Here is a 25,300-nt window from a genome sequence, read left to right on the forward strand (position 1 = left end):
AATATTCACCTACAGTAAGTGTTCCTGAAGCATTTTTGTGCCATGACTGAGATGTTCACAAGACAAATCCTTTCCGGTCCTTTCACAAGCGGATTTAGTGCCATATCCCCGTAGTTGTTTCTATAGCTAAGACATTTCTACGTTTACCCTGAGCATGTCGCTTACTATAGACTCATCATCTTTATTTGGATCAGAAAAGGCTTGAAAGAGTACCACGGTCAGTATCTCTTGGGCGCTTGTAACTGCTTCCGCAGGTTGCATTAATGTCAAGGATAAGGAGGCATTTCAAACTTCTGCTCGCTGTTCTTGTTTCTTTTTGTTTGTTTGTTTTTTTATATATGCAGTAGTGCACAGGTACGTGTTTTAAAAATAGCTATAAGATGAAGGAAATTTATGCTCATCCAGAAACTACTTTAGCGTTTTATGTAGTATGTACATATTTGTCAAGAATTCTATTAAACAAAACTAATAGATATATATTTATGGAAGCCCTAAGAGCGCAGCATAATGAAGTACTGCCTAAAAAAACAAACTGAAGGAACAAATTGAAATTAAAAACGAACAAACGGAATAGATGTTATCTAAATAAACAGGGCTTCTAAATTCATTTACGCAGCAGTAAATGAACTGTGACGTCTGACTCGGCTGTATAGCTATGTAGATGTATCGGTGTGTGAAATAGGATGGGTATATTTTCAGAACACAGATCTCAGATCAGCATCACCTTTGAACATATTTGTTTGTTAGTATGGAAAGCTGAAATCCGACCGGGACAGGACAAAATGGCTCCCCGTCCCATTGAGCTTCCCCGTTTAATTCTGAAATTGTAGAGCTGTCGTACAGTGCAGGCACTGCCATCTATTGACGTAAGAGTTGAATAGCAAGAGAAAAAACCTGCATCAATTTCAAGGGACCTTTTTTCACATCTTAACAGTGTTTTTTTTTTTTCTCTCACATCTTTTCTTTTTTTGCACTGAATTTAACATTGAGTGTCTCTTCAGATGTAGGTGCATCTTTTTCTCTGCGTTTTCTGAGGTTTTATACATGTTTTTAGTTTTATATTAAAGCCACATTGTTTCTGCCTTGACGCCTCTAACACAGATGCATGCCTCAGTGCTCGCTCATTCTACGCTTTATTTTCCACAATATCTCTCTACGAGTAGAAGTTTTGTATCTCCTTTTTTCCCCTTAGACAATTGTTTGCTCGTTTATGAATGTCAAATGTTTGCTGTTGCAAAGTTGTTTGTAGAATGTTTTGTTTTAAAATAATAATAAAAAAAAAAAATACCAAAAAGTTTCCATGGCAAGTTCATCCATCAGAAGTCCAAGAAAGAAAAGTTAAATTAATTTTTACTGATTCATTTAAGATGTGGTGTTTTACATTTTTAAGTCTAAGTTTTGTTTTTAATTTTATGGCGTTATGATGCCTTAAATATTAATTATAGTTGAAAATTTGTATTATTATTGATGATAATATTCATTATTATTATTATTGTTTGTTTATATTTATATATAGTGCTGGTTAGAATTATTTGCCCCCTTGGTAAATATGGCTGTAAAAAATAAATCTGCATTATTTATCCTTAAAATAAAATGCAAAAATCGAATATTTTATTACTGAAGTAAAATAATTGAAAGTGGGGGGAAAATCACATTATGGAAAATGTTTTCTCCAAAACACATTGGGAACAATTATTTGCCCCCTTTTATTAAATACATTTTGCAACCTCCTTTTTCCAAGATTGCCAAGACACTTAATACCAAACCCATATTAAGTGTTTGCTGGCAAAAAAATGTTTTTTTTCATATAAATCATTATTAATTATAAAAATGCAGAATATTTTCTGTTTATACAGTTTATACAGTATAAAAATTATGTTTATAAAAGTCCCCATAAAACGTGTGTGTGCGTGTCTGCCTTTTATAAATAGTGGTGCCTTACAATATTTTTATTACACTATTTTACTCTATTTTTATAGTGGTGCTTTTAAATCTTCTTGGTCATGTCAAACATATTCCAATCAATGAAACTGTCCTCCAGCAACACAATTTTATGACTTATGACCACCTGTCATACCAGACCTGTCAGACGGTCCTCAAACAGTACGGCTTGGGTAAGGCAGCTTAGGTTTTACTCAAGAATAGGTAAGGGCTCTACTTTATCCCTAGCAAATATTCACAGCAGCAAAGACACCATTTCTTACTATTGAAATTGCCACGAAGTAGGACACAGGTCCCACAGACACTCTCTTATCTAAGAATGCTGACCACAGGCAGGATTCAGGGAGGCACCTGACAGAGCAGGAAAGAGCTAAGCACAGCAAGCAGAGTTTACAAAAAGAGTAGTATTCCATTTTTTAAACATAATTTAACATTGTTTTGTAGGATGTCTTCAGACAAAATACACAACCTATGTTAAAAAATAACATACTAAATAAAAATGTATCACCTTACACAATAACAGCAACATCAGATTTCAGTGAGTGCATAAAAAATCCCTAATTTCTAGATGATTTAGTAATAGCTGCCATTTTATTTGTATTTAAAATAATTGTATTTTTATTATTATTTACTCTAAAATTATCTTATATTATGGAGTTTAGTGCCACGTAATGTTTAATGAAATGAAAAAGAGAATGCCAGAGACCTTATGAAACAAATAAAAATAAAAATCAATGATTACTTACAACGTCAATGAATGTAATATAATCAAAATTACAAATACTTTTAAAATGTGATCTTTTGATAAAATAATGAATAAAATAATTTAAATTATGTTGATGCTATGATGAGCTGAGGTATCAGGGTGCCAAACGTGTGTGTTCTGGCAAGCAAGTGGTATCTATCTCCAAGTTGTCCCCTAGCAGCTAACTCTTAACTGCATGTTATAAATCCACATGGTTTGTTATTATGGACAGTGTGTTATCCACACTCAGCTGCGCACCTCCAACTAGCTCTTCAGGCTCCTGCTGTCTCTAATACATTTACATTTAATACATTTAACAACCTCCAGGAGACTTTGGGCCATCCATGGAGACAGAAACCACATTCCCTGAGGCAAGAGGCTGCACACACTCCTAGATACCAGACAGGACATTATTCTACAAATAATCCAGTCAAGCAAGAATATAATGACCAAAGTCTAGGAAAGGTGCACAGATAAATGATCTTCTCAGAGTGAACCAAAACTAATGACATACTGTAGCTTGGTCTTCAGAAGCTCAAAAACTGGAAGTACTTCAAAAACATCTCAATTTGTTTCATTGGTGACTCGCTCCCATCTTTATCGTGCAGATATTAATTGAGCTCCAAATGCAAAAACATCCTTCAAAGGTCTGAAAACTGGGACCTGCAGGTTGTTGAATCCACATCATTAGCTGTGGGAGAAATTTCGAGAGCAAAAATACTACAGTTGTGAATTTGAGATGGTTTAAAACTCTTGAAGTCATCAAGTCAGCGAGTTCACTTTCCCAGTTTCACTCTGAGAGGCTGGTCAAAACTAGACGTGCTGTCTGTGTGTGGAGGGTCAATAACGCTAAGTATCATGGTACTGGAGGTCTTTTTGGATCTGATGGCACTAAGAAGATTCATGGGGGGAAACATGTTAGACGTAGGCCTCTCTGGTTCAGCTTCCCATGCTGGTTTACTCCATGACCTGATCTCTCTTTGTCTAGATGTCGTCTCCAGGCCCCGTCTGGGTTCGACTGACTCCACTGTTGATATGCCCACTCGTTTGTGACTCCTCCAGGACCAACAGGAACACTTGCTACAGCAGCAACCTCTTCTGCTGGAGCTCCATCCTCGGGTGAGGAGAGCCAGCAGGTCCCTCTTGAAGGTGGTGTTGAGGGCGGCATAAACCAACGGGTTACACACCGAGTTGCTGAATCCCAGGATCTGAACCACACTGACCAGGAGAAACTCAGAGTCAAGATCAAGCTCCAGCTGACCTGTGTTTCGAGAAACAGACATGCAAGGTAAGTTATAAAACTGTAAGCCAATTTCCCCACAAATCAAGAAAACTTCATTTGTGTGATATAACAGTTCAAAAATAGAACTTCTTTTTGGCACAATATTGGCAGTTAAGGCCCAATGACACCAAAAGCAATCACAGCAATGCACGCTAAAGTTCTGTTTATTATAAGCGCACAAGATAACAATCTTTGTATAGAGTCACTAGTAGCTACTAAACCAATCTCACAATATTCGCATAGTGCTAAGTGTGAGACAATGGATAAAAAAAAAATATATATATAGAAAAATTGCATGCCGATGGTTCACAGGAATGATCTGTTGACCCTCTGATGTTTTGAGGAGGAGGAGAACCTGAAGTGGGTAAAAGACAGCAGCTGGCTGACAGGCAAAAGTGTCAAATTATTATTATTATTGTTTTGCATTACCCGTGAGAGGCAGAAAAAAAAACAGGGAGATTGACAACAGTAAGCAGGAGAGAAGGGCACAAGAAATGTTGTGTTACCATAGTCAAGCAGGAGGGAGACCAGATGGAAAGGTGCCCAGCAGGCAGCAAAGAGCAGCACCACGGTGGCCATCATTCTTATTGCACGCTTCTTCCTCCTGAGAATGAAAGGCATTTCCATTTTTACAGACATGTCATTAAAAGCACAATACAGGGGTGTCAATCAAACAGCATTTCATTTGTACCAGTCTACCAAGATCATCTGATCCAAGAGCAACAATCTAGACGCTATACAATACTTGAATATGAAAGCATCTGCTCAATGGACCTCTCAAAAGCAGCGTATAATTAAATGGAATATTAATATATATATATATGATGTTTTATAAACAAAGTTCGGGAGGAGCACGTTCAAATAATCAATCAATCAACCAATCTATCAATCATCTCATCAAACAATTACCATGTCTACCCTATCAGCATGAGAGGAAGCATATATATTCACTCTGTCAACTCACCTAACTTCCTTGACAGTTTCAGCATCCCTCCACCACCCCGACTCCTCACCCTTGGCTTGTTCTTTCACAGCCAGGAATACGGGGGGAGTACTCTGGGTTCGGGCCGAATACCGAGCCCGGAGCCCTCTCCTCGGACAGCACGCCAAATACGCATTTATTCTATCTGACTTATTTGTAAGTGTGAACTAGTGAAATATGTTTATTGTTGTTTACTGGCAGCCCAGGGTTCTTCAACCTTTTTCAGGATCCTTGGTGAATAGAAATGGAGCAAGGACCATCTCGGTTACGTATGTAACCCTCATTCCCTGAGGGGAACGGAGGCGTTACGTCGTGACAACAAATGGGGTTTCGCTTAGAAAGCCTCTCACCTTCGAGTATTATAAAACGAGCCAATGGCAAAGAAATGCCATGGGTCTTACAGAATACACATATGACCCGCGAGCGGGCTGCATATGGAGAAACACTGGGGTGTCCAGCCCACAGGGTGGAATGTTTCAAACCCAGGGGGGGCAAGGTGGCTTGCCAAGGAAAAGACACATGCTCAGAGAGGCTTACAGTGGAAATACACATGTGGGGGTCGCCCAAGGGGGGAACCATGCACGTGGAGGCACCTAGCCAACGCGAAAGCTGCCGGTGGCATAACTCTGGCGTAGACTTCAACGGCGCTGGAGGAACTCAGGGCTTCTCGGGGAAGCTCACCTGAGGAGAATATCGCATATATCCAGTCCGAGGAGTGGAATGGCAAGCAAGCGAAGACACTTGAGCAGATCCTAGTACCGGCTAGTTGAAGCGAGTATGAGAGGACACTGGCTCCACTGGCGAATGTGTTGGGTGTCGCCAAGCCTGCAGCTCTGCAGATGTCTGTTAGCGAGGCACGAGAGCCCAAGAGGAAGCCACACTCCGGGGTGGAGTGTGCCTTCACACCAAGGGGGCATGGTCGACCTTGCTGCTGGTATGCCAAAGCAATGGCGTCCACTATCCAGTGAGACAACCTTTGCTTGGAGAGAGCCTTTCCCTTCAGCTTCCCACCATAACAGACGAAGAGCTGGTCTGAGGTCCTGAAACACTGCATTCTGTCTACGTAAGCACAGAGGACGCATACTGGACAGAGCAGTGCCAAGTTTTGTCCATTTCTGGGTGTTCTTGTTTATCAATAAACATTCGCTTTTTTGATTACTGTTACCTTTGTTTTTACTATTGTAATTCTGTGAGTGATTTTAATTTCCAACCCATTTTGGGTTAATTTGAACCCAGCGGTATCATCATTTTTAAACAATAGTTGAGTTAAATTTAAAAAAGCCCAGCATGTTGGGTCAAACATTTAACCCCAAAACAACTCAGAGCTGATTCTGTCCCTTTTTGATCAAGCGCTGTGTTGCCAAAATGAGCCAAATTGGGTTGTTTTTAACCAAGCATTTTTGGAGTGCTCTCTTGAAGACTAACCTGGTAATCTTGTTGATTTCAGATCCCGGAAGTGTTTGAAACATGACATCATGTACTTTGTGTTTGCCCCAGAGCTCTCGCATGATCTTCCAGTACAGGATGGCCATGGTCGCCAAGGGGACCAGGAACACCAGCACGGACAGGCAGGTAGTGTAGGCTCTCCTCTGTCGCTGGCTTGGCCAGACTTCCAAACAACAGGTGTAGTGGACATCGAACAGGAAGTCATATTTCACCTGGATAGAGGAAATTCATTATGTGACCCCTTCATTCTTCTATCATGTTTCTAAAATAAAAGTCTGACGGATAGGAGGAAAGGATAGAGGCAGCTAATATATGAATATAAGGGTCTGATTTACTGACTGACAGGCATTTCTAATGGGTAAAGAGAGCTTTTTATCCTTCTCGTGAAGTTTATCTGCTGCCTTAAACAGCGTGACATCAATGACCATTTGATTGGGGTGATTCATGCAAGACGTCTTTGAAGAAAAAAGAGCTAACAGAGAACGTGAAAGCTGCACACATAAAGCAAAAACACAATAAGGGGAAGGCATTATTATCTCAATGAAAACATATGAACATTGCATTTGAAGCCCTCAATGGTCTATTCTAGCACAGCAAGCATCTAATTTGAACCTAATAGTGTTGATGCATCTGTTATTTCTAGCGGCCACTGCCGTGCATGAGAATTACTGAGTCAAATGGCTAGATTTGTTCTGATCATATTTAAACTATCAGCAGCTTTTTTACAATTTCTTTCATGTCATCTTTTGGTTTAATAATTACAAACCATTTCATAAATTAAATGATAACTAGTACATTTGTTTCTTCCCTCAGATAGATTCAGCTGATACCAAGATGAATACTGATGTTTCTGTCCCAGTTCACTGTGTTCCTTGTCTCTGATTGTTAATGACTCGAGTTTTGTCTGTGACATAATGTCCAGCAGCGAACTGTGAGCAAACTCTAAATGGCCCATTTACTCTACAAAGAGTGGTCTATGTAGTGGTGATGATAGGGATTGTTCTGGAAATGACATGTGAATGTAGTATTTTTTTTTTTTTTTAAGGTCGCATGTTTACCTCCACTTTCTGGACAAACCACATGGGAGCCGCGATTGCCAGGGCAACCAACCACACGGCCACTGTAATATGAAGGAAAAGACATAATATTTGTTGTTTCCGATAACTTCAAAAGAAATTGAAAGAAGATATTTTTGGGGTCTAAGTCAGTGGGGTCTAAAGTTTGCACTTTCATCATAGTTGAAATATTCTTCAAAATATCTTTGTTTGTGAAAGATTGCCAGGGCAACCAACCACACAGACAGTGTAAAATAAGGCAAAAAGCCAAAATATTTGTTATTTTCTAGAATTTTAAATGTCAGTATTGTCTAGTTCAGGGGTTTCAAACTGAGGTCCGGAAACCACAAGCGGTCCGCAAACTAAATTTGAAAATATTACTTTTCATTCTGCTTTGTAAAAAACGGGTCCGAAATTTTTTCTCTCTATTGACAGCACTAGTTTTTAACGGAAAGAAAATCTTGGGGGAAAACATGCAAATATTTTGTAGGACAAATAAATAAAATACATTAAATATTTGTAGTATATTATACACTGTAAAAAATTTGTAACACTCACAAATCAAAAATTTCAATTGACCGATAACATCTAAATTTTTCAATTGGCCCAAGTGAAATTCTGTAAATTCTAAAATTAAATGTACAGATTTTCACTTGTGCCAATTGAAAAATTTAGATGTTATCGGTCAATTGAAATTTTTGATTTGGGAGTGTTACAAATTTTTTACAGTGTAGTAAATTATTAGGAATTATTTTACTTTGTTGTCTTTATACATATAAAATTGGTATATTATTTTTATTACATTATATTACGTGAAACAAAAAAATATATTTTTTAACTTAAAAATAGTTATACATTATATTTGTATACATGTTTATATGTAAACATTTATACATTAAATATGGGTAATATGGGTGTTTATACATTAAAATGTATATTTTATATCTTTAACCCTTAAAAGCATACCTCGGCTCTTTAGTGACCCGGGACATAATTTTTTTTAAATTAGACATCAACCTTCTTAGTATTCCTAAATTAATTAATTCTAAACAATATAACAATATAACAATAAAATAAAATAAAATAAACTGTTTTCCCATTATTTTTTTGTAACAATTGTATACGGCCATAAAGACCCAAATGTAATAATGATTGGCTAAACATTCATGCATTTAAGGGTTAAGAGGACCCCATCCATTATACAAAGTTCACTCATGAAACTCTAGATGGTGCAGGCTGATAGGTCCTTAACTCAACCTGCTTGCAATCATATTGTTATCTATAGGGCACATTTGATTGGTTCCTGCTGTTTCAGTAGCCAATGAGCTTGCGTGCTCAACCTGCTCCACCTGTATAGATCTGCTACGGGTAATTATTCATGTACACTATATTGTACACTATATAGCAGCAGCATGTCTTGATCACAGCAGCGTGTAGTGTCTATATGGCAGTAGCAAGTAAATAAAACCCTAAATTCAATCTGTTCATCATATAAAGCAATCGAGTCTTTTTGGAAAATTTGGACTAAACCGCTCAATTCATATGGATTAGTTTTATGGTCTCTTTATGAACTTTAGTTGTGTGGCTGTCTATGGAGGGACAGAAAGCTCTCAGATTTTATCAAAAAGATCTTCATTTGTGTTCCGAAGATGAATAAAAGCCTTACAGGTTTGAAATGATATGAAGGTGAGTTAGTAATGACAGAATTTTTGGGTGAACTAACCCTTTAAATGTATTAACAAATTTAAAGTCTAGCTGCTGTTGTAAGTGTTAATAACCACTCAGCAAAATTCTTTAATCTCTCTCTCTCCATAACTCACCCAGCATCTTGATGGCATGACAGAGAAAGTAGCTGTTGCGGACATGAAGAGGATAAAGGATTCCCTGGAAACGCTCTACAGCAATACACGTCATGGTGAGCATGCTTGTCGCAATAGCAGTCACTTGTAGGAATGGTATTAGCTTGCAGAGAAAATCTCCTGTGGATGAAAAAATTAATTAGGGACAGCAAATTAATCAGTGGACTGATGAATGACTGAATAATTCCAGATGTACAGTACACAGCGGATAGGGTTAACTGTTGATAATTAACAATATATGGAATAGGATACTGAGACTTTCAGAGCCAGGCTAATTTACAGAAGGAAATGTGTGGGCAGTAAATGTATGGTCTTTATGGACAATGATGAGGACAGAAGGGTAGAGAACAGGACCACATACACATTTTTTTCTGACACAATGCTCCTCATAATTACTATATCGCAGATAGGGTTTGTGTTGCCATGGATTTGAGGAGCAGTCTTCTTTCAGAAGTCACGAGGAGCTTTCTAGAACCCTTATTTTCCAGCTCACTGATCCTCAAAAATTCCAAATGAAATCTAGAATAATATATCTGCTGCATGCTGGACATGACTGTCCTTCATTATGCCATGCCATTACATGAAAGGTCAATGACTCTTGCGAAAGACAGAATCTAAAACACAACATGACGCATGCTAATGGCATATGCAATGCAAACTGCAAACTATGCCTGATTTGTAGAGTAAAGCAAATGGCAGGCATAGCTTGTTGTCTTACTGATAATTGAGGTTATATTTACTTAATATTTGTTTTGGTTTATGTCAAGTGTTCAAATTTTGGCTGATTATCCAACCTGATCTCACGGGAAAACGTACAAATTCTACGAGGTGGCTAATTCGTACGAATTCATACGACCTCACTCGTATTATTTTTATATATAAATAATATATTATAATTATAATTGTCGTATAATTATTTTTGCAAAATCGTACATATTTTACGAATTGCCCAATTCGTATGAAATCATACGAATGACCTACCCCTGACCCCGCCCCTAAACCTACCCATCACGTGGGTTTAGACAAATCATACAAATTCGTACGAATTAGCCAACTTTTTATCATTCGTACAAATTCGTACGAATTGGTCGTGAGATAGTGTTGGGTTATCATGGTCCAGTTAGGCCCTGCTTGTAGGCCCTGCAAAAAGCCTCTTTTTTTCCATTGACGGCCAATCAAAAGTAGTCATTTATTATGATGAAATAAAATGTCCAGAACTGGACAAACTAAAAAACTTGTTTGTTTTAATGCATCAAATATTAGATTTTATAAATACAAATTAATTAAAAAATAAAGATGTATATACAGTGCTGGTCAGAATTATTTGCCCCCTTAATAAATATGATCAAAGATGGCTGTAAAAAAAATACATCTGAATTGTTTATCCTTTTGGGGTTTTTTTTTTTTTTTTTAAAGCAAATATTTAACCTTTTATTGAAGTAAAAGTATTGAAAGTGGGCCTAATTTTCTGCCAGAGGTCCTGGACATCTTGTTCAGATACATGGCATCATGGATTCCATCAAATACCAATAGATAAAAAATCAAAACCTGACAGCCTGTACTAGAAATCTTATAACGGGCCATGTTTGGATCTTCCAACAGGACATTGATCCAAGAACAAACATCAAAATCAAAACAAAAATGGGTCACTGAGCACAAAACCAAGCATCTGCAATGGCCATACCAGCCCCAGACCTGAACCCGATAGAAAATGAGTGGCCTGAACTGAAGAGAAGAAGCGCCAATATGGATCTGGGAATCTGAAGGATCTGGAGAGATTCTGTATAGAGCTGGTAAGTCCCGCCCCCTTCGCTAACCCCGCTGGACCTCGAGGTTGAAAAATCGTCAATGCAAGTGAATGGGAGAAAATCATTATTTTCTGGTCCCGTTTGAATTGTGCCATGAATGTGAACATATGTTGTCTGTGAATTTTTTATATAATCTTTCGTGTGAAGAATGCTACAATTTAGCGGGTAGAAGTTTGATACGGTTAGACTTTGTGTGAGAGCACTTTGTGGACTACAACTCTTCGCTGCTTTCGACGCGTTTGAAACGTCACCACCATTCGCACACGGACACTAGCTCACGGATCCCGCTAAACATGACTGTGTCTTTGGTGCACTTCACCGCCTTCTTTCAGGGAGAGGACAAAATCGTTGAGGTTGGCGAAAACCACGGGTAAGTCAACTTTATGGGGTGACGTCACATAGGCGACATGTAGTCTTTCTCGTTATGTCTTTTCCACAACTGCTAGCCGAAGAATCATACCATATACTGTCAAACTCGTAACATGAAAGATTATATAAAAAATTCACAGACAACATATGTTCACATTCATGGTACAATTCAAACGGGACCAGAAAATAATTATTTTCTCCCATTCACTTGCATTGACGATTTTTCAACCTAGAGGTCCAGCGGGGTTTTACGGAAGGGGCGGGACTTACCAGCTCTATATGGAGGAATGGTCTCTGATCTCTTGTCAGGTGTTCTCCAAACTCATCAGGCATTATAGGTGAAGACTCTTGGAATGACTGTTATCTTGGAAAAAGGAGGTTGCAAAAAGTATTTAATAAAAGGGGGCAAATACTTGTTCCCAATGTGTTTTGGAGAAAAACATTTATTTCATAATGTGATTTTCCCCCCACATTAAATTTTTTTACTTCAATGAAAGGTTAGATTTTTGCATTTTTTAAATAAAATATCAAAAGGATTAACAATGCAGATACATTTTTTACAGCCATCTTTGATCATATTTACCAAGGGGGCAAATAATTTTGACCAGCACTGTATATGCATTATATCCCATTGGGATCAGTAAGTTTTTATTTTATTTTTAAAGAAAGATTATACTTTTATTCAGAAAGGGCACATTAAATTGATCAAAACTGACAGTAAAGACTTTTACATTGCTAAAAAGAACAAATGCTGTTCTTTTGAGCTTTCTATTAATCAAATAATCCTGCTGAATCAGTGTTTTCAACTGATAATATTAAGAAATGTTTCTTGAGCATCAAATCAGCATATTAGAATGATTTCAGAAGGATCACGTGACACTGAAGACTAAAGTAATGATGCTGAAAATACAGCTTATCCATTACAAAAATAAATTACATTTTTAAAATATATTAAAATAGCTGTTGTTTTAAATTGTAATAATATTTCAGTATTCATTTATCTTTATATTTTAAATTTTAAATAAATGCAGCCTTGGTGAGCATAAGATACTTTTTTCAAAAACACACAAAAATAATTGAACATTGTTTCTACAGCAACACAAGCACATTAACATTTGTTATTTACACAAACATTGTAATTATGGAAATATGGGCAGCTGCAAGGATTCCAAGAACTTCGGCTAAAAGGGATAATTTATAATTCAACTGCATGTTGATGATAATCAGTGGTGACCTTCCATCTCATCAATGGCTATTTGGAGCTCTATAATGTGAGTGGACTTGTTGCACGTAAGGAATTGAAAAACCATACCACACAAATACAGATGAATGCAGTTACGAGCACACAACATGCAGATGTTTAAGCACAACAATGCCTTTCCGGTCTTAGTGAGGCTGTTTCTGGTCACGATGACTCATTTATGGATGATAACTCCATATATAGTGTAGACTATAGTCTACTTTTAGGATAGCCGTGAATGTTAATCAGCCATCAGCAAAATTTTAAGCTGAAGAAGGCTAAAATCTTATGTACAGGTCCATTGAATTGTCTGACAGCATAATAATGTCTGTCAGAGTAATGTGTGTTCCAGAAATTATACATTACATTATGTAAATTAACTATTTTTCGATGTTTTTTTTCTTTTTTTTCTCGATGTTTGTGTATTCACCCTCATGTCATTTCAAACCTGTATTTCAACTGTTTTTGTCCAGGCAATTAAAGTCAATAGGGTCCAAAACAACACTGGACCGTTTTGACATGCATTGTATGGCCGAAAAAACACAGAGGCATTTTTCACAGAAGACATACAGGTTTGGCAGAACATGAGAGTCAGTAAATGATGACAGGATTTTTATTTTGCAGTGAATTATTAACATCAGAAACCCTTTTCGGAGATGGAAAAGGAATGAATTATGACGATACCTTAAGATACCTAGACATTTTTAAACAGTTTATGTCTCGTTTAAAAACCTCAATGCTCATTTTTGTGCTTCAAGGGTATGTGCAGTTTGGCACCTGATTTATTCACTGGAATGAATTCATGGTTCAAGCGCATCTTTTATTCAGTGCCCATGTACTGAAGTGTAGCACAAACCTTTTTGAATTGTGTAGGTTTATGAATGAACAAGTAAAGAATGTGTAGAAAGCATTGAAAACCTTTACACTTTACTCACCGTACTTTGAGTTTATGTATTAATTGCCATAAATTACTCTATTAGTTTCATCAGCGTCTTTGCTCATGTACTGTGAACTAAGAGTATACACGTATGTACTCTCTATTTCAGCGATTTATATTTACATTTTCAAAGCTTTCGCTTTTTAAAACTGAGACTGCAAAAAACATAATGAAGGACAAATGAGGGGGCCAAATGGATATACACAGTTATGAAACATCATAAACACAACAGAAACTACGATTTCTGCCAAGCGTGAACAAAAAATAATTCTACCTGCCAACCAGTTGGTGAAGAAGTGCTGAAACAGTGTGGTAGGAACACACACTATGGATATCAGAAGGTCGCTGAGTGCCAGAGAGCAAATGAAAAAGGTGCTGGGAGATTGCAGAGCCTTCCTGCGACATAAGAGAACCAGCACCGCCCCGTTACCCACCACCGCAAACCCAAAGATGAGCATGTAGAGCAGGCCAAAAACCGGAAGCAGGGCACTAGGGAGTCTGGGCACAGCAACCAATGGAGGAATGGAGTATTCCTGGATGAACTGCCAGCGAGAGAGGTTGGAAGCCTTCAGCATGAGGTCCAGAAGATGGGCGGTTAGGTTCATATTGATGGTTTTCAAGGGTGTAATTTGTTTGAAGAATTCCGGTATTGATACTTCCTTTATAGCACCCACTGTGGTCTAGCAACAGTTCTTCTGATCTCTGGAGTCTAATTTTGCGATTTCTCCATAGAGCCTGTGTTATATTGATTTGTTTCTTTTGATAATGATGGCTTACAGGCATTTGTCATGGTTGTTCCTTGATGATGATGAAGGCTTTCATGCCTTTATCTGATTTTGGGACAATCTGTTGTGTTCATTGACAGGCTGCTGCTCTGCTTGACAAAAACCTGTTCAGTCAAAAGTTGTGTGATACCAGCATTATAATGACGCCCCACTGTTGACTCTCAGTGTGTCAGAATATCCTTTAGTTGTTCTAGCTCCTTCTTGTCAATGCCTGATATCACATTGTATTATGGCTCATTTTTTGAATGATCCTTTGTCATCTTCACAGTCCAGGTAATTGTAATGCTTTCTCCATAATGGATTGTATTCAATCAGTCTTCGCCTTACAATCTTGCAATATGCTGACAAATGAAGAAACATGGCTCTGTTTATATGATTTGAATACTTAACATTAATAATCATAATATTAAGGGAGACTGGAGCTAGTTGTCTCACTTTTTACTCCAGTAAATTTTTTGCAGGTTAGTTTTAAGTAGTCCTAAATGTCTGTATTAATACACATGTTACAGGCTTTAAAACATTCCAAACATATGTGACAACTTGCCCCAACCTGCCATTTATGAAAAAATATCCTTGTCCTGACTGAGAACACAGTTGGGTAGAATCTACATCCACAGTAGTTTACCCAAAATACCCAAGCGCTATTAAAATATGATGAAAGGGAAATTGTAGTTTAGATGGCAGTACTTTTATTTATTTATTTAAGTGAAAAATAGAGAAACGCATATTTGTGTAGGCCTATTTGAAATGAATGAATGACTTTATAAACTTTATATTTACTGAGATGCAGCCCTTGAGACAACGTCGCCTTGTGGCAACTTGCACCATCGTTCTCTAACCGCATTAATATAGCCTCACTGTCTCTTAAAATGATACTGTTGGTAAGGTAAACAGTAAAATATATTTACATTACAGGAAAAAAAAATTGTATGCGTATTTCTTTGGGTCAGTTTCTTGCTAAATAAACAAGCAAATAAATATCAAATTATAGGTTAGCCTAATCTTTAAAGCCTATCATAAAATACAGGACGAGGGATATAGCTTGTAGATATTTACATTTGCTAATTAAAAAGACAATTAAATGTAAATCGGTTAATTTAATTTTGCATTAGAAAGGTGGATATGCTTTTAAATGTTTTAAAAAATCGATTTCATCTTCACATCTAAACAGGCGACTCGAGATAATGTTATGAAGTACACTAGCCTAATAAAGCGACACATTTCCTTCCACCAGATCATAAAAGTAATGGGAAATGTTTAAATCCACTGTTTAAAGAGAGATATTGTATAGAAATAACAAAGCACGGCGCGCACTTACTGTGATCTGATTCGGTGGCTCGTTATTCCCTCAAAGTTTCTCCGACGCGATTTTGAACTTCTTCTCCCTTCATTGCGTCACTGAGATGCTTTGAAAACCATCATCTTCTCCTCAACACGCACAAAGCGGGTTTTATAATGTATTTATTGTCTTAACTGGAAACAGTCAGTCATGCGTTCCTCTTCCAAGAGTAACAAACACGGACAGTCCAACATTCAACATCTGTGTGTTAGCCAACCAGCGACAGAGCAGTACAGCAGAAACACTCCCCTGATGCATGCGATGCTTTAAATCTATCTATCTATCTATCTATCTGTCTGTCTGTGTGTCATTTTGATCTGACAAAAAAAAGAAACTATGCTGTTTGTATTGACATTTACAGCATAACAACAAATTAATTTATGTTGACTTAAATTATAGGAAACATACCTTCCATACTTTAGAATTATGTTTTAATAATAAGATTATGTTTAATATGATGTGACACCCACGATAGGCAACTCTATGATTTTCCTAGGGTATTGTAAGTGTGTTGTTTTCGTTCTCAAGCCTCAAAGCATGATTTCCAACTCTTTTTAACTTGCCGTTGAAGTAGTAGAAGTGATCATTTTCAGCTTCAATTTGATTAACTTTATCCATATTACTTTGGGTAACTTGTTTTGAACTCTGGTATTTTCTCAGGGGTGATGGTTGTAGTGCATTCTGCGACATGAAAGTTAGCTCTGTTGAAGGCTCTTGTTTATATTTCACAGTTGAAGGCTCTTGTGGTCTTGGTGTTGTATTATAAAACATCTTTTTTATCATCTTCTCCTGGCATCTTTTCAACCCAGAACTGGTGCGGTGAATTAGTCCAAAGCAACCATCTTCATCTGTTTCTTTATATGTGGTTGGTCTCTCTATTGATGTTTTATCTTCTTGTATCAGTATCTCTATTTCTGTTGTACATTCTGTTTCAGGACGTTCTGTTGTCATTTCTACCTCGTGTTCAGTCACATGTTCATTTTTTCTGGAAGGGGTTGGTGTAACTGGTTCATTTTTTGCAAGATCTGATCTTAAATCATCATATTTTGACTGTTTTTCTTCATATGTGGTGTCTGTTCTCTCCACAGGTGTTTTATCTTCTGGTGTTTGTAACTCAATTTCTGTTGTACATTCTGTTTCGAGAGACTCAGTTGTCATTGTTGTCTTTGGTCTGGTCTCTGTGAAATCTTCTGCATATTTTGTGGAAGTAGCTGGTGTCACTGGTTCATTTGAACCTTTTGTCTCAGTTCTTTCTGAAATGAAATAATCAGGTTCTGATTGTCTTTCTTCATATGTGGTGTCTGTTGTCTCCACAGCTGTTTTTCCTTCTGATTTTAATAATTCGATTTCTGTGGTACATTCTGTTTCAAGAGCCTCTGTTGTCATTATTTTGTCCTGTTCAGTCTCCATTAAATCTTCTGCATATTTTGTAAATGTGGTTGGTGTAACTAATTCATTTGTACCATCAGCTGCAATAATTTTTGAACTTAAATCATCAATCATTATCAACTTCTCCTGACATCTTTTCAACCCAGAACTGGTGCGGTGAATTAGTCCAAAGCAACCATCTTCATCTGTTTCTTTATATGTGGTTGGTCTCTCTATTGATGTTTTATCTTCTTGTATCAGTATCTCTATTTCTGTTGTACATTCTGTTTCAGGACGTTCTGTTGTCATTTCTACCTCGTGTTCAGTCACATGTTCATTTTTTCTGGAAGGGGTTGGTGTAACTGGTTCATTTTTTGCAAGATCTGATCTTAAATCATCATATTTTGACTGTTTTTCTTCATATGTGGTGTCTGTTCTCTCCACAGGTGTTTTATCTTCTGGTGTTTGTAACTCAATTTCTGTTGTACATTCTGTTTCGAGAGACTCAGTTGTCATTATTTTGTCCTGTTCAGTCTCCATTAAATCTTCTGCATATTTTGTAAATGTGGTTGGTGTAACTAATTCATTTGTACCATCAGCTGCAATAATTTTTGAACTTAAATCATCAATCATTATCAACTTCTCCTGACATCTTTTCATCCCAGAGTTGGTGCGATGAATTAGTCCAAAGCAACCATCTTCATCAGTTTGCTGTGTCTCTTCAGTTTCTTTTCTTGGTGATGATTGAATTTCCTCTTCTGGCACTGCCATTGTTGGTGTCTTTTCCATTGATGGCTTCTCTGGAATTTCTTCAGGTTTTTCTATTGAGCTCTCTGAGTCTGTCATACATCCTGCATCAGGAAGCTCTAATGTAATTTCATGTTCAGTCACTATGACAGTTTGTTCATGTTCTCTGGAAGATGTTGATGTCAATGGTTCATTTGTTCTTGACTCAATATTTTCTGAAATAAAATCAACAGTTTCTGAATGTGTTTCTTCATATGTGGTGTCTGTTCTCTCCACAGCTGTTTTGTCTTCTGGTGTTGATAAGTGGATTTCTGTTGTCACTCCTGTTTCATGTTCAAACATCATTTCAGTATGTTCATGTTCTCTTGAAGTTGTTGGAGTCACTGGTTCATTTGTGACTGTTGACTCAGTATTATCTGAAATAAAATCAATCGTTTCTGAATGTGTTTCTTCATATGTGGTGTCTGTTCTCTCCACAGCTGTTTTGTCTTCTGGTGTTTGTAGCTCAGTTTCTGTTGTACATTCTGTTTCGAGAGACTCAGTTGTCATTATTGTCATTGGTCTGGTCACTGTAAAATCTTCTGCATATTTTGTGGAAGTTGTTGGAGTCACTGGTTCATTTGCGACTGTTGACACAGTATTATCTGAAATAAAATCAACAGAATCTGAGTGTGTTTCTTCATATGTGGTGTCTGTTCTCTCCACAGCTGTTTTGTCTTCTGGTGTTGATAAGTTGATTTCTGTTGTACATTCTGTTTCGAGAGACTCAGTTGTCATTATTGTCATTGGTCTGGTCACTGTAAAATCTTCTGCATATTTTGTGGAAGTGGTTGGAGTCACTGGTTCATTTGGGACTGTTGACTCAAGATTGTGTGAAATGAAATCAACAGTTTCTGAATGTGTTCCTTCATATGTGGTGTCTGTTCTCTCCACAGGTGTTTTGTCTTCTGGTGTTGATAAGTGGATTTCTGTTGTCACTCCTGTTTCATGTTCAAACACCATTTCAGTATGTTCATGTTCTCTTGAAGTTGTTGGAGTCACTGGTTCATTTGCGACTGTTGACACAGTATTATCTGAAATAAAATCAACAGTTTCTGACTGTCTTTCTTTATATGTAGTGTCTGTTCTCTCCACAGCTGTTTTGTCTTCTGGTGTTGATAAGTGGATTTCTGTTGTCACTCCTGTTTCTTGGTCAATTATTTCAGTGTGTTCATGTTCTCTGGAAGTTGTTGGAGTCACTGGTTCATTTGCAACTGTTGACACAGTATTATCTGAAATAAAATCAACAGTTTCTGAATGTGTTTCTTCATATGTGGTGTCTGTTCTCTCCACAGGTGTTTTATCTTCTGGTGTTTGTAACTCAGTTTCTGTTGTACATTCTGTTTCGAGAGACTCAGTTGTCATTATTGTCATTGGTCTGGTCACTGTAAAATCTTCTGCATATTTTGTGGAAGTTGTTGGAGTCACTGGTTCATTTGCGACTGTTGACACAGTATTATCTGAAATAAAATCAACAGAATCTGAGTGTGTTTCTTCATATGTGGTGTCTGTTCTCTCCACAGCTGTTTTGTCTTCTGGTGTTGATAAGTTGATTTCTGTTGTACATTCTGTTTCGAGAGACTCAGTTGTCATTATTGTCATTGGTCTGGTCACTGTAAAATCTTCTGCATATTTTGTGGAAGTGGTTGGAGTCACTGGTTCATTTGGGACTGTTGACTCAAGATTGTGTGAAATGAAATCAACAGTTTCTGAATGTGTTCCTTCATATGTGGTGTCTGTTCTCTCCACAGGTGTTTTGTCTTCTGGTGTTGATAAGTGGATTTCTGTTGTCACTCCTGTTTCATGTTCAAACACCATTTCAGTATGTTCATGTTCTCTTGAAGTTGTTGGAGTCACTGGTTCATTTGCGACTGTTGACACAGTATTATCTGAAATAAAATCAACAGTTTCTGACTGTCTTTCTTTATATGTAGTGTCTGTTCTCTCCACAGCTGTTTTGTCTTCTGGTGTTGATAAGTGGATTTCTGTTGTCACTCCTGTTTCTTGGTCAATTATTTCAGTGTGTTCATGTTCTCTGGAAGTTGTTGGAGTCACTGGTTCATTTGCAACTGTTGACACAGTATTATCTGAAATAAAATCAACAGTTTCTGAATGTGTTTCTTCATATGTGGTGTCTGTTCTCTCCACAGGTGTTTTATCTTCTGGTGTTTGTAACTCAATTTCTGTTGTACATTCTGTTTCGAGAGACTCAGTTGTCATTATTGTCATTGGTCTGGTCACTGTAAAATCTTCTGCATATTTTGTGGAAGTGGTTGGAGTCACTGGTTCATTTGGGACTGTTGACTCAAGATTGTGTGAAATGAAATCAACAGTTTCTGAGTGTGTTCCTTCATATGTGGTGTCTGTTCTCTCCACAGCTGTTTTGTCTTCTGGTGTTGATAAGTGGATTTCTGTTGTCACTCCTGTTTCTTGGTCAATTACTATTTCAGTATGTTCATGTTCTCTGGAAGTTGTTGGAGTCACTGGTTCATTTGTCACTGTTGACTCAGTATTATCTGACATAAAATCAACAGTTTCTGAATGTGTTTCTTCATATGTGGTGTCTGTTCTCTCCACAGGTGTTTTGTCTTCTGGTGTTGATAAGTGGATTTCTGTTGTCACTCCTGTTTCATGTTCAAACACCATTTCAGTATGTTGATGTTCTCTTGAAGTTGTTGGAGTCACTGGTTCATTTGCGACTGTTGACACAGTATTATCTGAAATAAAATCAACAGTTTCTGACTGTCTTTCTTTATATGTAGTGTCTGTTCTCTCCACAGGTGTTTTGTCTTCTGGTGTTGATAAGTGGATTTCTGTTGTCACTCCTGTTTCTTGGTCAATTATTTCAGTGTGTTCATGTTCTCTTGAAGTTGTTGGAGTCACTGGTTCATTTGCAACTGTTGACACATGTACTGAAATGAAATCAACAGTGTCTGAATGTGTTTCTTCATATGTGGTGTCTGTTCTCTCCACAGGTGTTTTATCTTCTGGTGTTTGTAGCTCAATTTCTGTTGTACATTCTGTTTCGAGAGACTCAGTTGTCATTATTGTCATTGGTCTGGTCACTGTAAAATCTTCTGCATATTTTGTGGAAGTTGTTGGTGTCACTGGTTCATTTGCGACTGTTGACTCAGTATTATCTGAAATAAAATCAACAGAATCTGAGTGTGTTTCTTCATATGTGGTGTCTGTTCTCTCCACAGGTGTTTTGTCTTCTGGTGTTGATAAGTGGATTTCTGTTCTCATTCCTGTTTCATGGTCAATTACTATTTCAGTATGTTCATGTTCTCTGGAAGTTGTTGATGTCACTGGTTCACTTTTTACTGTTGACACAGTATTATCTGAAATAAAATCAACAGTTTCTGAATGTGTTTCTTCATATGTGGTGTCTGTTCTCTCCACAGGTGTTTTGTCTTCTGGTGTTGATAAGTGGATTTCTGTTGTCACTCCTGTTTCATATTCAATTACTATTTCAGTGTGTTCATGTTCTCTGGAAGTTGTTGTAGTCACTGGTTCATTTGCGACTGTTGACTCAATATTGTGTGAAATGAAATCAACAGTTTCTGAATGTGTTTCTTCATATGTGGTGTCTGTTCTCTCCACAGGTGTTTTGTCTTCTGGTGTTGATAAGTGGATTTCTGTTGTCACTCCTGTTTCTTGGTCAATTATTTCAGTGTGTTCATGTTCTCTGGAAGTTGTTGGAGTCACTGGTTCATTTGCAACTGTTGACACAGTATGTACTGAAATGAAATCAACAGGTTCTGAATGTGTTTCTTCATATGTGGTGTCTGTTCTCTCCACAGCTGTTTTATCTTCTGGTGTTTGTAACTCAATTTCTGTTGTACATTCTGTTTCGAGAGACTCAGTTGTCATTATTGTCATTGGTCTGGTCTCTGCGAAATCTTCTGCATATTTTGTGGAAGTTGTTGGAGTCACTGGTTCATTTGCGACTGTTGACACAGTATTATCTGAAATAAAATCAACAGAATCTGAGTGTGTTTCTTCATATGTGGTGTCTGTTCTCTCCACAGCTGTTTTGTCTTCTGGTGTTGATAAGTTGATTTCTGTTGTACATTCTGTTTCGAGAGACTCAGTTGTCATTATTGTCATTGGTCTGGTCACTGTAAAATCTTCTGCATATTTTGTGGAAGTGGTTGGAGTCAGTGGTTCATTTGGGACTGTTGACTCAAGATTGTGTGAAATGAAATCAACAGTTTCTGAATGTGTTCCTTCATATGTGGTGTCTGTTCTCTCCACAGGTGTTTTGTCTTCTGGTGTTGATAAGTGGATTTCTGTTGTCACTCCTGTTTCATGTTCAAACACCATTTCAGTATGTTGATGTTCTCTTGAAGTTGTTGGAGTCACTGGTTCATTTGCGACTGTTGACACAGTATTATCTGAAATAAAATCAACAGTTTCTGACTGTCTTTCTTTATATGTAGTGTCTGTTCTCTCCACAGCTGTTTTGTCTTCTGGTGTTGATAAGTGGATTTCTGTTGTCACTCCTGTTTCTTGGTCAATTATTTCAGTGTGTTCATGTTCTCTGGAAGTTGTTGGAGTCACTGGTTCATTTGCAACTGTTGACACAGTATTATCTGAAATAAAATCAACAGTTTCTGAATGTGTTTCTTCATATGTGGTGTCTGTTCTCTCCACAGCTGTTTTGTCTTCTGGTGTTTGTAACTCAATTTCTGTTGTACATTCTGTTTCGAGAGACTCAGTTGTCATTATTGTCATTGGTCTGGTCACTGTAAAATCTTCCGCATATTTTGTGGAAGTGGTTGGAGTCACTGGTTCATTTGGGACTGTTGACTCAAGATTGTGTGAAATGAAATCAACAGTTTCTGAATGTGTTTCTTCATATGTGGTGTCTGTTCTCTCCACAGGTGTTTTGTCTTCTGGTGTTGATAAGTGGATTTCTGTTGTCACTCCTGTTTCATGGTCAATTACTATTTCAGTATGTTCATGTTCTCTGGAAGTTGTTGGAGTCACTGGTTCATTTGTCACTGTTGACTCAAGATTGTGTGAAATGAAATCAACAGTTTCTGAATGTGTTCCTTCATATGTGGTGTCTGTTCTCTCCACAGGTGTTTTATCTTCTGGTGTTTGTAGCTCAATTTCTGTTGTACATTCTGTTTCGAGAGACTCAGTTGTCATTATTGTCATTGGTCTGGTCTCTGTGAAATCTTCTGCATATTTTGTGGAAGTGGTTGGAGTCACTGGTTCATTTGGGACTGTTGACTCAAGATTGTGTGAAATGAAATCAACAGTTTCTGAGTGTGTTCCTTCATATGTGGTGTCTGTTCTCTCCACAGCTGTTTTGTCTTCTGGTGTTGATAAGTGGATTTCTGTTGTCACTCCTGTTTCTTGGTCAATTACTATTTCAGTATGTTCATGTTCTCTGGAAGTTGTTGGAGTCACTGGTTCATTTGTCACTGTTGACTCAGTATTATCTGACATAAAATCAACAGTTTCTGAATGTGTTTCTTCATATGTGGTGTCTGTTCTCTCCACAGCTGTTTTGTCTTCTGGTGTTTGTAACTCAGTTTCTGTTGTACATTCTGTTTCGAGAGACTCAGTTGTCATTATTGTCTCTGGTCTGGTCTCTGTGAAATCTTCTGCATATTTTGTGGAAGTTGTTGGAATCATTGGTTCATTTGCGACTGTTGACACAGTATTATCTGAAATAAAATCAACAGTTTCTGACTGTCTTTCTTCATATGTGGTGTCTGTTCTCTCCACAGGTGTTTTGTCTTCTGGTGTTGATAAGTGGATTTCTGTTGTCACTCCTGTTTCATGTTCAAACACCATTTCAGTATGTTGATGTTCTCTTGAAGTTGTTGGAGTCACTGGTTCATTTGCGACTGTTGACACAGTATTATCTGAAATAAAATCAACAGTTTCTGACTGTCTTTCTTTATATGTAGTGTCTGTTCTCTCCACAGGTGTTTTGTCTTCTGGTGTTGATAAGTGGATTTCTGTTGTCACTCCTGTTTCTTGGTCAATTATTTCAGTGTGTTCATGTTCTCTTGAAGTTGTTGGAGTCACTGGTTCATTTGCAACTGTTGACACAGTATATACTGAAATGAAATCAACAGATTCTGAATGTGTTTTTTCATATGTGGTGTCTGTTCTCTCCACAGGTGTTTTATCTTCTGGTGTTTGTAACTCAATTTCTGTTGTACATTCTGTTTCGAGAGACTCAGTTGTCATTATTGTCTCTTGTCTGGTCTCTGCGAAATCTTCTGCATATTTTGTGGAAGTTGTTGGTGTCACTGGTTCATTTGCGACTGTTGACACAGTATTATCTGAAATAAAATCAACAGAATCTGAATGTGTTTCTTCATATGTGGTGTCTGTTCTCTCCACAGATGTTTTGTCTTCTGGTGTTGATAAGTGGATTTCTGTTGTCACTCCTGTTTCATGGTCAATTATTTCAGTGTGTTCATGTTCTCTGGAAGTTGTTGGAGTCACTGGTTCATTTGCAACTGTTGACACAGTATGTACTGAAATGAAATCAACAGTTTCTGAATGTGTTTCTTCATATGTAGTGTCTGTTCTCTCCACAGCTGTTTTGTCTTCTGGTGTTGATAAGTGGATTTCTGTTGTCACTCCTGTTTCATGGTCAATTATTTCAGTGTGTTCATGTTCTCTGGAAGTTGTTGGAGTCACTGGTTCATTTGCAACTGTTGACACAGTATGAACTGAAATGAAATCAACAGTTTCTGAATGTGTTCCTTCATATGTGGTGTCTGTTCTCTCCACAGCTGTTTTATCTTCTGGTGTTTGTAACTCAATTTCTGTTGTACATTCTGTTTCGAGAGACTCAGTTGTCATTATTGTCTCTTGTCTGGTCTCTGCGAAATCTTCTGCATATTTTGTGGAAGTTGTTGGAGTCACTGGTTCATTTGCGACTGTTGACACAGTATTATCTGAAATAAAATCAACAGTTTCTGACTGTCTTTCTTCATATGTGGTGTCTGTTCTCTCCACAGCTGTTTTGTCTTCTGGTGTTGATAAGTTGATTTCTGTTGTACATTCTGTTTCGAGAGACTCAGTTGTCATTATTGTCATTGGTCTGGTCACTGTAAAATCTTCTGCATATTTTGTGGAAGTGGTTGGAGTCACTGGTTCATTTGGGACTGTTGACTCAAGATTGTGTGAAATGAAATCAACAGTTTCTGAATGTGTTCCTTCATATGTGGTGTCTGTTCTCTCCACAGGTGTTTTGTCTTCTGGTGTTGATAAGTGGATTTCTGTTGTCACTCCTGTTTCTTGGTCAATTATTTCAGTGTGTTCATGTTCTCTTGAAGTTGTTGGAGTCACTGGTTCATTTGCAACTGTTGACACAGTATATA

At 37.5% G+C, this 25,300-nt stretch overlaps 1 protein-coding gene across 1 annotated transcript; it reads right to left on the reverse strand.

Annotated features, from left to right (window-relative positions):
- Positions 1-3,284: 3,284 nt before the first annotated feature.
- LOC311277535 (pyroglutamylated RF-amide peptide receptor) lies at positions 3,285-14,269 on the reverse strand (the record flags this gene model as incomplete). The annotated part of the gene is made up of 6 exons (XM_084387854.1): positions 3,285-3,947; positions 4,475-4,572; positions 6,376-6,608; positions 7,455-7,516; positions 9,272-9,430; positions 13,939-14,269. The coding sequence occupies 6 exons, from the start codon at positions 14,267-14,269 to the stop codon at positions 3,463-3,465; spliced, it is 1,368 nt and encodes a 455-aa protein (XP_084243980.1). The 3' UTR covers positions 3,285-3,462.
- Positions 14,270-25,300: the final 11,031 nt, after the last annotated feature.

The sequence above is a fragment of the Rutilus rutilus genome, assembly GCF_951802725.1.
Source record: "Rutilus rutilus genome assembly, chromosome: 18".
Lineage (NCBI taxonomy): Eukaryota > Metazoa > Chordata > Actinopteri > Cypriniformes > Leuciscidae > Rutilus > Rutilus rutilus.